The 13,330-nt window shown below is 42.3% G+C and overlaps 1 protein-coding gene across 2 annotated transcripts in view; it reads left to right on the plus strand.

The window, feature by feature from the left end:
* The window catches only part of LOC138758770 (TLE family member 5-like), a 104,474-nt gene extending 91,460 nt beyond the window's left edge, over positions 1-13,014 (plus strand). Inside the window, exon 7 of one of the 2 annotated variants that reach the window (XM_069928141.1) lies at positions 2,690-13,014. In XM_069928141.1, the coding sequence (XP_069784242.1) occupies positions 2,690-2,914 (225 nt within the window). In that variant the 3' untranslated portion in view covers positions 2,915-13,014. Of the gene's footprint in view, positions 1-2,686 lie in introns of both variants that reach the window. The other variant, XM_069928140.1, reaches the window with a different exon arrangement.
* Positions 13,015-13,330: the final 316 nt, after the last annotated feature.

Genomic DNA, 13,330 nt, shown 5'->3' on the forward strand with positions numbered 1-13,330 from the left:
GGAAAGGCTGGGAAGCAAAGTCGTTAGTGGAAGCTGCCGAGAAGCTGTTACCATAGTATTGCAATAAACTATTAAAATCTCATATCCACCCTCTGACCCTCTCTTTCCACCGTTACCCCCTCCCCAATCACTGCAGTTGTCTTGATGTTCTCCCTCATGTCCTGAAGCAAATCAACCATTCTGTAAGGATGGTGTGTCATCTGCTGTTGGGCCCAGGTTACCATCATTACCCATTCCTAACCACTGGGGAGCTGTTCACGACAAGCGACATGGCTGCTGTCTGTTATCTACTCGTCCATTGGGAATTTCTCTTAATCATCAGGAGGTTTTCCCTTCCCTGTCTTGCAAGTGTTTTCCATATGTACATGTCAAGCATTTAACATCAGTACAGCCAAAGTCAGTCCATGAGGAAAATGATACCAATCCATCACTTGGTATGATTTTATATCCTGTCCCTCACTCATCCCTTCCTGTTGCTTCATCTAGAGATAACAATGCTTTCATCCTTCCTCTTCCTGTTATGTTCTCTGTCCATAATTTGCAATTGATCTGAAACACTTAAGAGTTGGTTATTTTTATGAAATGGCACATGACCAATGCTGCTCTTTCAGCCATTCCATGAGGCTTTAAACAGATCCGCTTGCTGTGTCCATTCTTGCGGGAGCTTGGAAGCTATAAATGCTGCAAAATCTTGTTGCTGTCCAGTAATGGAATTAAGTGCCGTACTGGGAGATGGTGGATCTCTACAGCTGCAGAAGAGGATCATTTACACTGGAGGATCTTATATTTAACCTGAGTTTCTCTGTTGCAAAAGAAACAGCCACTTCGGGGGGGGGGGGGAACGACTCAAATTTGAATCCATTTCAGGGAAGAAATTGGAGATCATTTTGATATCTGCTTGTCCCTGTATTGAAAAAAGATTAATGTATTTGCAGTTCATTGAGTTTGTCCCAAACTTGTGCTTGCCGACATCCAGGACACGCAGCATAAAGCATTAGTCACTGCATTAGTCATTTGTTGCATTAGTCACTCCTTCTCAAAGTATTTCATTGGATCTGTGCTGTGATATCCTGTGTTTGTGAAAGGCACTAAATTCCAACTCTGCTCAAGCAGTCCTCTGGGATTTGCGCAATGATGTAACAGAAGGATCGCAAAAGTGCTGGAGAAAATCGGCATGTTGTGCTCGAAGAAAGGCTCAGACCTGAGCTGAGCCACCCTGTTGCTTTCTACAGATGTTACAGGACCTGCTGAATTTCTCCAGCACATTTGTGTCCTGCACAAACCTCCAACATTTTACAGATGTTTTATTTACCTTGATGGAGCAGATAGTTCCATTTTCCTCTGCTGGAATGAACTAAAGTGCAGGGGACTCATTCTGCTTATGTGCTCCACAGGGACTGCGCCAGAACGAATGTTAGAGGGGGTGCTGTTGACTAAAAATGTACCCATCGTCGGAGGGGGGGGGTGGTGCTGACAGATGTGTGGGACTTACCTGTGCCGATGGCAGGGGAGAATCGCTAGTCTGCATCAATCTAGACACTAGTGACACAGCACCTGCTAGTGACACGGCCGAAATGGCACAGCACCTTGTTGGAGGGGGTGGGGTCCCTGCTGCTGCTCCAATTTCCTCCCATCGCAAAGGTCTGAGGTTATTTAAGCACAACATTATCTAGAATATAAGTGCGTAATGGGAGGATTGGGGTTGAGAACTAGGAACGCGAGAAAATAGATTGCAGGGAATTTAGTGGCAAAATGGAGTTCATGGGATATCCTTGAGTGGCCTAATTTTTATGTTGTCCTCTGTTATGATGGGAAAACTTAGTTTAAACTTATTGCAAAAAAGACTGTAGTATAATGGGATACTGACAAAGATGCTTTTTTTTACTCCTTCATAAACGGAAACTGATACCTTGTGGGGCCCTAATGTTTACAACCAAAAGGTACTTGGGTAAATGAGTCACCCCTCCTTTCCACAAGAAGGATGAAGTTTGCATCGTTAACTTCACTTCCTGCACAAACAACAGTTTAGACATGTCTGCCTTTGTTTCTGCCACAGAGCACAGATACAACTGGGGACAGAGGGAGATCTATTTGGGTAGATGCACGATTTGAGGACAGGGTAGTAGAAATTGGGAGGGGAGGCCTGTTGCTGTTCATTTCTTCAAACAATCTAAATAAATTACAGCCCATCTGGAAGGAAGAGGTTTAAAATGTAAACTACGTGAATAATGGCATTAATCAATTAAAAGACTTTTAACTTGCATCCTGCTAATGTTGGCCTAGTTGGGTTTCAGTTTACCTTAAGTCCAGGACAGATTTTTTTGCATCGGTAAGATTTTTAAAAATGAGATTTTAATCCAGTAGATGTTTTTCATTGTGGTAAGGAACAAATTGTCGAGCTCAAATCAAATCTCTTTGTTCAAGTGCTTTATAAAAAGCTCCAGTGCAGCTTTCTACTTGGTAATGAAACATCATCTGAAGTATTCAAAATCTGCCTTGTAATTCATTCCTTGATCTCTTCCATTCCCTATATTTTCAAGCAGTGCACCTGAGTGCTTGATTCAGCTATTGTGCCTGTTAAGGCTTGGTAGGCTGTGTTAAATAACATTCAGTTATGTCTGCTGGAGAAGAGACCTGTTCTGTCCAGAGTGTGGCTCTGATTGCCTTTTCTTTGTGTTCTCTGCAGCAGCAGCTTCAGGCACAGCAACTGTCTCACCTGCACGGACTCACGGTGCCACTCACTCCTCTTCCAGCTGGCCTACAGCCTCCTGTCATTCCGTCGGTCAGTGCCAGTGCGGGGCTGCTGGCCTTATCCAGTGCCCTGGGCTCTCAAATCCACCTCGCTACAAAAGATGACAAGAACCACCATGATAGTGACCACCAGAGAGATGACGGAGTGCAGAAGCCGGATTAGGAACTTTTGCAGATCATTCAACACAACATCCTTAAAATGATCTTTTGGTGTTTGTTTTAATGCCTGTATATATCTCGGAGGTGGCAATTTTGTGCTGTGTATGTTATTATTTAGGGGAACAAAACTTATTTTAAAGCTACAGTATATTAAAAGCAACTTTGTTTTCGCATGAACAAAGCAGAATACACTAAGTTTGAAGATGTCTTGGATGAGGCCGTAACATATTGGCTTGTCCACCTAACAGTTGTTCTAGTGTTCAGCGTTTCCAAGGTAAAAGCTTCTGATTCAGCCAGTCCATTGAAGTTGCGCTTTGCAGGAATTTGCCTTTTCTTCTAGTTGTCCCCAAAATTGGGTTGTTAAGTGATTAACGTTGTGGAATGACCTGTAAAAGTTCAGCTCACCATATTCTCAGAAACCAAAGCAAATTTGCCAAACATGTGGTCAGTGCAAATGAACTCCATTTTTAAATGGCCTGTCAACACATTCTGAAGCTGTTGCATGTGAAGGAGGCTTGAACAACTATTTTTCATCTAGCATGGGCCATCGTGGGCAATTTTCCTCATTGGGTTGTAACAACATGATGTTCATACAAAAAAAAAACCTGGAATTTGGAATTACTTGAGTAAAGAAATTATTGTTTGAGTTGGGGATGACTATTTAAATGATTTCATCTGCTTTTTCCTGAATGTTAAAGAAATACATTGGCATTTCGTTGAATTTATGCTAAAAAAAAAATTCTCCAAATCCAATAGGAAAGCTCAGTGATAAATGTGCTTGCATTTTTGCTTGAGGCAATTAGATGAGCATCAAAGTGATAGCAGCTATAAAACTCAAAACAAAATGACAACTTCCATTAAAAAAAAGCAAGAATTTAATCTTTGTCAAATGTCGAAAAAGCTGGTGGCCATGCAGTTCGGTTTCCCAGAAAGCAACTCTACTATTGCTGAAAGGGAGGGAGGAACTGTGGAAGGATGAACAGCCCCCTGGGATTTTACCGAAACAATATGAACAGCCCAATGTTAACCTGCTAGGATGGGGTGTTCTGGATGCCTTGATGTTCAGAAGATATTTTCAGTTTGCAGTGGGAGGTGGCTGTGGAGCGTATTCACTTCCAACTTATCTTTTAATTCATAGTTAACAGAGCATCAGCAAACTCGTGCATGAAGTGAGAGTTACGGTAATGTTGAGACCAAGTTGGCCCTGATTAAGATGACTTTGCAAAAGAAACGCTCAGGCCACAACCATGTGCAGAAATGACCTTTTACCAATGCCTAAAAGGTGATGTTGTGCACTAGAAGGTGGAAAAGGTGCTGGGGATATGGTATTTGACAGAGATGTGAGGGAATGATCATTGGGATGGGAGAAAGGAACAAGCAAAGGCAGCAGTAAGAAAGATGGAAATAGGAACATGAAGGAGGTGGTGGAGGGGTTGATGTGTAAAAATCGAAAATTTCAATATTCATTTCACTAGGCTTAAGGCTGTCCAGGAGGAACTTGTCCTTCAGCATGAAGGTTTCTTTCCCACCCCCTGCCCCCCTTCAACTCCACTTCAAGCCAAAACACATGACTGGGCCTAACTCTCAAGCCCATGGAGTTAATTTTGCAAAGGAACCAAAACAATCGTTCCAAAGTACTTCCTCGTGTTTTTGAGAGCCAACTGCTCAGCATCAGTTAATGACAGCGAGAGATATTTATTATTGGTTGATTTTACCCATAGTTATGGCACATTTAACAAATGGGCTTTTAAAATTGATTAATGGCAGCCCCTTCCACCCAAGTCTGTGCAATGGAGAGTGGAAATTAACCCTAGTATCTTTAGTTGATGACCATGTAGAAGATGGCCAAAGATCAGATGAGCTTTGAGGCACTCCTGAAGGATTGCTGGGTCAAGATCAGTGCACCACCAATGCTTTTTGGTGAATGCATTTGTTCACCCTAACTGGCGTGGGGGGTTGAGGAGGCAAGAAGCATCAAATTGAACAGGATCCCCATCGAACATGCGAACGTATGACCTCTGAAATCTCCACAGATCTTTGACTATTTCCACGCCTCCAATTTCACCACACTATATAAACAAAACTCTCACAACCTGCCCTTCTTTCACCTCAAAACGAACCTGCTCCTGCCACCAAGATATCAGTCTTGGAAACGTGGGTTCCCAGAATGTCACAGTAAAGATTTTTTAAATTTAACATTCACATCTCCTTGTTTATCTCTGAAATACCATTAACTGCACCCCCTCCCCCAAAACGGCTATGGACAGCCACCATTAACTAAAATCTCCCTCATTCACATTAGCTTCAGTTATTTTTTTGTGTGTGTATTTGTGTTTGGTGTGGCCTCTATTTGAGTAAATGTTATATTTTGTTCTTTATCTATATATTCTGGTTACTGAGAACATATTATTGTACAGGGTCACTTTAAAAGGATTAGCCGAGCCTTGGTTGTATCAGAAGCCATGAATGGGGCCCCTGTGCATTTTTTTCTTTGGATAACATTGGAATTTTTTTTGCGCTGTTGATAGATTTCTGATTAAGAAAACTATTGAAATAAGTGTGAACTACACTGTGTATATATACCACAGCTTTAAATGTTAGATCACTGAGAGTTTCTTCAGTTCTTTTATTTCCTTATGATTTATTTAAACCAGCTCCTAGCTACTGCTGCTGGCTGGCTTTGGGCCACCTCTCCCTCTTTCTCTGCTGTGCCAGATACAATTATTCATTTAAAGCTGGCTTGTATCCCTTGACTTAAAGCCCAATGTATACCTAGCAGAAAATGGTCCAAAGTTGGTAACTTTCTTTCGAGCACGTTAAGCATTTAGTCATTAAAATGACTTTCTTTTTAGAGTCACGTAATATTCAACTATGATGGGGAAGTGGTAGTCTTCATGTTATCAGTTGTGTTGGGGAGTGGACAGTTAGACTGTCTTGTCCATTGTGCGACTGTAAAGCAAGTTTCGCTTTGAAGCAATGAGAGAACTTGTTGCGGGCAAATTTCTGAGTGGACGGCTGAAGATGTTGGAGTAAATAGCTTGTGCGGCGGTGGGGGGGGGGGTCTCAGCAGGTCGCGCAGCATCCACAGGAAATAAAAGGCTAACGATGTTTCAGGCCTGAGCATATCATCCCGTCCCAGGGCCAAGGCCTAAAACGACGGCTGCCTTTTCCTCCTGTGCATGCTGCATGGCCTGCTGAGTTTCTCCGGCATATCTGGGTCTTGCACAAGTCCCTTGGATCTGCAGATTTTCTTGTTAAACATCAGAGTGAATACCTTCTCCAATCTAGGCCTCATACCTGGGCCCTGCTTTTGCTGCCTTTAATTTTCACATGCAAGCCAGTTTTGCTTCTGCTACACAGCAGCCGGTTGATGCAATTGACTTCAAACTCCAGATCTTTTTGCTCTGAAATACCGCTTTCTCTGTTTTACTGGCCCATTAGCTATTTACTTTGTACGATATGCACATAGATTGTGCATGAGTTGCAATTCCAGTGGTTGTACTCACAAAGCCTTGGGCCAAGGATAAGCTTTTCTTTGCTTAAAATAATGTTCGACCTCAGCTGAGCTGAGTGCAGTAAATTACAGGGAATGAAAGGGCACCCTTAAATAGTGAGGCACTTTTGAGAGTATTCTGAATCCACTTAAATCATAGTCTCTATTTACCTATTTAGGTTGTGGTTCTTTTGACATCTAGTAAAACTAGAAACGGTGATATAGTTGAGATTTTTCACCTGCATGAAACGTCTCCCTTGCCCATAATTTTGATAAATGCTTCGCTCCACTTGCATACGTTATCTCTCAATGTGGTGAGTGAAGTGCAGATTGACATTGGGTTGTATCAGAACTCTTGAGTTAGCTGGAGACGTGGCCTGGTGTTTGAGAATCTCACCCTAGTCCACAATGGGAGCAACTCCACAGAGAGAGTCAGTTCACACAGGAAGAGAATATTCAACAGCCTTATGCCCTAAATTATTTATTTACTGGCAAAGAGATCTTGACTAAGTTGGCTGGTGAAGAAATAACTGCTCAGACCACTGGCAAATGGTCCAGCATCAATGTACTCAGAAATTTTAAACAGAGAAAAGCAAAGCTTAACGATAATTCATTTGCTATTATGGCTCACTCTCTGCTCTCAAAATACAATTGAGCACTAGTTCTTTTTTTAAAAAAAAAATTCCTGTTTTCTATTTGCCATTTCACCTAAACATGGAAACATTTTAGGCACACTTTGGTTTAAAACAAAATTCACCTCGTAGTTTTTGTCGAGCACTGCTTGTTTTTGCATTTGATATTCAACTTTTTTAAAATTTGTGGCACAGTGCCAGTGAAAAATGGATTCTATACAGCTGGGATAAATGTAGAAAATGTTGGAACAACCAGCTGATTTGGAAGGTATATTCATCCTTGCAGGGTCTGGCCAGCAACATGAGCCCCACCTTTTGTCTGAGCTCTCGCTGGAGATCAGCTCCTGGTTTTTTGGTTTTGGCAACTTGTCAGAACATTTCAAGTTTTCATTGTATTCAACTGAATCTACAAAACAAAGCAGAATACCAGAAATACGTGACAGGTCAGGCAGCATCTGTGAAGAGACACAAGTGAAGTTAATGTTTCAGCTTGATGGCTTCTTATCAGAATTAGGATTGAATTAAGCAGTCAGTGACCACAGCTGTTTTCAACCGTAACAATTTTTAAAAAAGAAATTAGGAACGTGCTTCAAATATGCAGACATCCTAAAAATCAGTTATTGCAGCTTTAAGATGAAAATGAGCAAATATGTGGGATTTTTTAACTTAATTTTTAAAAATGTAATTATATGAACTTTACATGCACTTAACTACCTTGCCCATTCAAGTATGATGTAAAATCGTGCCACTCTCTGCAATTTAAAACCAGAGCTATGTGCTGGTTCAGGTTAGAGCTTCTCATCCATCCCAGCAATCAGTCTGCAAGTGGCGTACAGTATTGGTGCTGTACTCTCAGATTAGATGAGAGAAAATGGCTATATCCTGACGTTCATTTGAGCCAATAATCTCTGAAATTTTAGAGACTAGTTATAATGGAGAAATATTGTTTCTTCATGGGGCAATTGTGTCAGAGAAGATGTTTGCTCCTTGAGTGCAAAAGTGCTTTGCTGCTCTTGTATTTATAAGCTGTTCTCTGTTAAATTTTAATGCTGACTATTTATCAACTCAAATTTGTACAAAAAATCTGCAGTAATTCCTGAAAGTACAAATGTAAACCTTGTGTCCAGTGGATCCTATTTATGATCAAACCTTCCCCCCCCCAAGAAAATATTAAAACTATAAAACAATTACAGCACAGAAACAGGCCACTTCAGCCCCTCTAGTCTGTGCCAAACCATTTTTCCCTAGTCCCACTGACCTGCCCCCAGCCAATACTCCTCCATTACTTCTCCCATCCTTGTGATTGTCCAAATTCCTCTTAAATGCTAAAATTGAGTTTGAAATCACCACTTCAGCTGCCAGCTGATTCCATGCCTCCAGTACTCTCTGTGTGAAGAGTTTCCCAAAAACTTTTTCCCTTTCACCCTTAACCCATGTCCTCTGGTTTCCATCTCACCTGCCCTCGGTGGAGAAAGCCTATCTACATTTACTCTGTCTATCTCTCTCTATCAAATCTCCCCTCATTCTTCTACGCTGCAGGGAATAAAGTCCTAACCTGTTTAACCTTTCCCTGTAACTCAGTTCCTGAAGTCCAGGCAACATCCGAGTAAATCTTCTCTGCACTCTTTCTATTTTATTGCTATCTTTCCTGTAGTAAGATGACCAAAATTGCACACAATACTCCAAATTTGGCCTCACAATGTCTTTTTTAATTTTAACATCCCAACTCCTATGCTCAATACTTTGATTTTTGAAGGCCAATATGCCAAAAGTTCTCTTTACAATCCTATCCATATTTGATGTCACTTTCAGGGAATTATTTATCTATTCCCAGATCCATCTGTTCTATTGCACTCCTTGGTGATCAACCATTCACTGTGCATGTCCTTTCTGGGTTTGTCCTTCCAAAATGCAACACCTTACGCTTGTCTGCATTAAACTTTATCTGCTATATTTCAGTTCATTTTACCAGCTGGTACAGATCCCTCTGCAAGCTTTGAAAATCTTCTTTACTTTATTTCCTATCCCACCTTCCAATTTTAGTGTCATCTGCAAATTTGTTGATCCAATTTACCATATTATCATCGAGATCATTGATATAGACAACAAACAACAATGGTCGCAGCACCGACCGATCCCTGAGGCACATCACTAGTCATAGGTCTTCAATCTGAGAAGCAACCATCCACCACTACTCTCTGGCTTCTTTCATTTAGCCATCATTGAATTCAGTTCATTTAATCACTATGAATACCCAGCGTCTGAACATTCCTGGCCAACTTCCCACCCAGGACCTTGTCAAAGTCGATGTAGACAACATTCACAGCCTTTCCTTCATCAACTTTCCTGGTAACCTCCTCGGGAAAACTCTAAGATTGGTTAAACATGACCTACCGCACACAAAGCCATGTTGATTATCCCTAATCAGTCCCTGGCTATCCAAATAATTGTATATCTGATCTCTTAGAACACTTTCCATTAATTTACCTACCACTGACGTCAGGCTCACTGGCCTATAATTATCAGGTTTACTTTTGTAGCCTTTTTTAAACAATGGAAGAACTTGAGCTACCTTCCGATCCTCTGGCACAGCACCTGTGGCTAAGGACATTTTAAATATTTCTGTCAGAGCCCCTACAATCTTTGAACCAGCCTCCCTCATGGTCTGAGGGAATATCTTGTCAGGGTCTGGTGATTTATCCACCTTATTTGCTTTAAGACCAAGCACTTCCTCCTCTTCAATCTGTATAGGTTCCATGACCTCACTGCTTGTTTTCCTTACCTCTCTCGACTCTGCCTATTTCCTGAGTGAATACTGTTGGGGGAAAAAAAAATCATTTAAGCTCTTCCCTCATCTCTTTTGGCTCCATATAAAGCTGACCACTCTGATTTTCAATGGGACTAATTTTGTCCCTTACTATCTTTGTTCTCTTAATTTACCCGTAGAAACCCTTAGGATTTTCCTTCATCTTGTCTGCCAAAGCAACCTCATGTCTATTAGCCTTCCTGATTTCTTCCTTGCATTTTTTTGTACTCCTCAGGTACCTCATTTGCTCCGTGCTGATACCTGTTAAACAACTCTCTCTTCTGCTAAACCAGATCACCAATTTCCCTCAAAAACCAAGGTCCCCTATACCTTCTAACCATTGCCTTTAATCCTGACAGGAACATATAAACTCTGTGCTCTCAAAATTTCTGCTTTAAAGGTTCTTCACTTACCTCGCACATCCTTGCCGGAAAACAACTTATCCCAATTCTTACCTTTTAGATCCTTTCTTGTTTCCTCAAAATTAGCCTTTCTCCAATTTAGAATCTCAGTCTGATGCCCAGATGTATCCTTCTCCATAATAAACTTGAAACTAATGGCATTATGATCATTGGACCCAAAAATGTTCCCCTACACATACTTCTGTCACCTGTCCTGTCTCATTCCCTAAAAAGAAGATCCAGTATTACACTCTCTCTAGTCAGTACTTCTATATATTGATTCAGAAAAATTTCCTGAACACATTTGACAAACTCCAAGCCATCCAGCCCTTTTACGGTATGGGAGTCCCAGTCAATATGTGGAAAGTTTAAAATCTCCAACTATCACAACCTTATGATTCCTGCAGCTACCTGCTATCTCTCGACAGATTTGCTCCTCCAATTCTTGTTGACTATTGGGGGGGTCTATAATACAACCCCAGTGTGGTCATACCTATTCCACTCAACCCATTTGGCCTCAGGAAATGAGCCCTAAGGCCTGTTCTGCCTGAGCACAGCTGTGATACTTTCTGTGACAAGCAATGACACTCTTCCCCTTTCATTTCCCCCCCCCCCCACCTGTTCTATCATGTCTAAAGTAATGGAAGCATGGAACACTGAGCTACAGTCCTATCCCTCCTGCATCCAAAAAAATTTCCATGCTCCAAGCTGCCTTCCCTACAATATTCCTTGCATTGAAATAGATGCACTTTAGAAAATTTCCACCACGTACAACCTGTTGACTTCTCATGGTGCATGCAATTTGCACATAATCTCTTCCCTCCTCCATCTGCTCTAGCACTGGGGTTCCCCATCGCCTGTAAATCTAGTTTAAACCCAATGGAGCAGTACTACCAAATGTTCCCACAAGGATATTATTCCCCCTCCAGATGCAAACCATCCCATCGGTACAGGTCCCACCTTCCCTTGAAGGGAGCCCAATGATCCAGAAACCTGAAGCCCTCCCTCCTGTACCAGGTCTTTAGTCATGTGTTAAGCTGCATTAGCCTCCTCTTTCTAATCTTGCCAACACATAGCATGGGTAGCAATCCTGAGATCACACCGCTGGAGGTCCTGTCCTTCAACCTAGCACCTAACTCCGTGAACTCTCCTTACAGGACCTCCTGACCCTTCCTACCCACATCATTGGTCCCTACATGGACCATAACATGTGGCTGCTCACCCTCCCACCTGAGAGTGCCGTGAACTCAATTTGAGATACCTCAGACCATGGCACCAGGGAGACAACGTACCATCCAGGACAGTCGATCTCTTCCACAGAACTTCATTTCTGTTCCTTTAACTATGGAATCCTCTATCACTACAGGTTGCTTCTTCTCCTCCCTTCCCTTTTTAGCCTCATGACCAGATGCCATGCCAGAGGCCTGACCTGATCACCATGGCTTGTGTCTGGTTGCTTGTTCTCCACCTTCCCCCCCCCGCGCAGAAGTATTCAAAATGATATACATGTTATTGAGCGGAATGGCCACAATGGTTCCCTGCACTGCCTGCCTGATCCCTTTCCCTCTCTTGGCTGTCACCCATCTACCATCTTCCTGACTCCTAGATGTGATAGGGCTCCTGTCTATCCCTGACCCCACTTCATTTCCCGATTCATCCAACTCCAGCTCCAATTCCTTAACTCGGTTTTGCAAGGGCTGCAGCTGGATGCACTTCTCACAGATCCTGACAACCCACATCCTGCAAGAGGGGCGTTCCCTTGCCTTGGCTGCCATATTCCAATTCTTATTCTAATATCAAAAATTGAACTTCACAGCTGCTCCCGCCGGACCTCACCATGTCCCAAGTTGGGCCCTTCACTGCTGTCCCCGCCAGACCTCGCTGCGTCCCAAGTCGGGCCCTTTGCTGCTGTCCCCACTGGGCCTCGCTGAGCCCAGCTTCTCTCCACTACTCCCACTCGGCCTTGTCTCGCCAAGTCCGGCTCTTCACTGCTTCTCCCTCCAGGCCTCGCCGAGCCCAGCTCTCCTCAGCAGCTAGGTTGACCGTCTTTCTAAATGCGGATCTTCGGTAAGATGATGCCCCGAGCCTTCCTTATCTGATCTTCTAATTCCTCGCTGCCGCTTGTCCCTCCATCGGTGCCAGCTCCTGTTCACTGCGCCACTCAGCTCTTCAAGTGAGCCAACTCGCAGCCGGAATTGGCACACAGTCGGCCCTCGTGGCTATCCCAGCAGCAGCCCCAACACAAAAATTAGATTTGGCTTTTTTTGGTATCATTAATTGTTTTTGTTCCATTTTTGAGGGATAGATTTGATCATGGAAGACATTTTGAAATCTCCACTGTTTATTTTCATGCAGTTTCAGACCTCAAAAGGGTTAATAAGGCTCCCAGCGATAACCAATGTTTTAGAGACCTTCCTGAATGTCATTGTATAATGCATAACCTCCTTAACAAGAGAATTAGGAGAATGGTTATAATTATTGAAGTAATCCATCTGATGCTGTGACTTCAGAGCTTCGAATCACTTTAAAAAAAAACACTGCTTTTAAAAATCCATTTGTTTCCACTGGTAACAGCAGAAGCCTGTTAACTGCATTTGTAACCAGTATGGTTTGTATGAGTATGTATGCAAATTGTGTTGAAGATTTAATGTGGCGGTGTTAAAATACATTTATTATGTCTTAAATAAAACAAAAGTGTATTAAATTAGTTCACTAGTGCTGTAAGGAAATATCTATGGTGCCTTACAAATAAAAGCAAATGTGATTAAATTATACAGTAGATGTGGGCATGCCTCTCTGCAAATCTAATCATTTTGCTTGGTGGTTGTTATGTTATCTGGGTTGCTCCCTGGAACATTTGTGTGGATTACACGGCATTGTCACTGCAGAGTAACCAAATTATAACATTTTCATTCTGAATGTTAACATTGGTTCTGTAAATCCTGTTGCATCTGTCAAAGGTGCTATTTGGACTAAGTGATCTTCAGCCCCCAAAGATGCCATCCAAACCCCCTCCACTTAGTATATTGGAACAGAAGGCAAGTGAAATGTTTCCAAACCACAATCATAGATGTGGCATTAAAAAAAA

This window comes from Narcine bancroftii, chromosome 3 (genome assembly GCF_036971445.1).
Source record: "Narcine bancroftii isolate sNarBan1 chromosome 3, sNarBan1.hap1, whole genome shotgun sequence".
NCBI lineage: Eukaryota > Metazoa > Chordata > Chondrichthyes > Torpediniformes > Narcinidae > Narcine > Narcine bancroftii.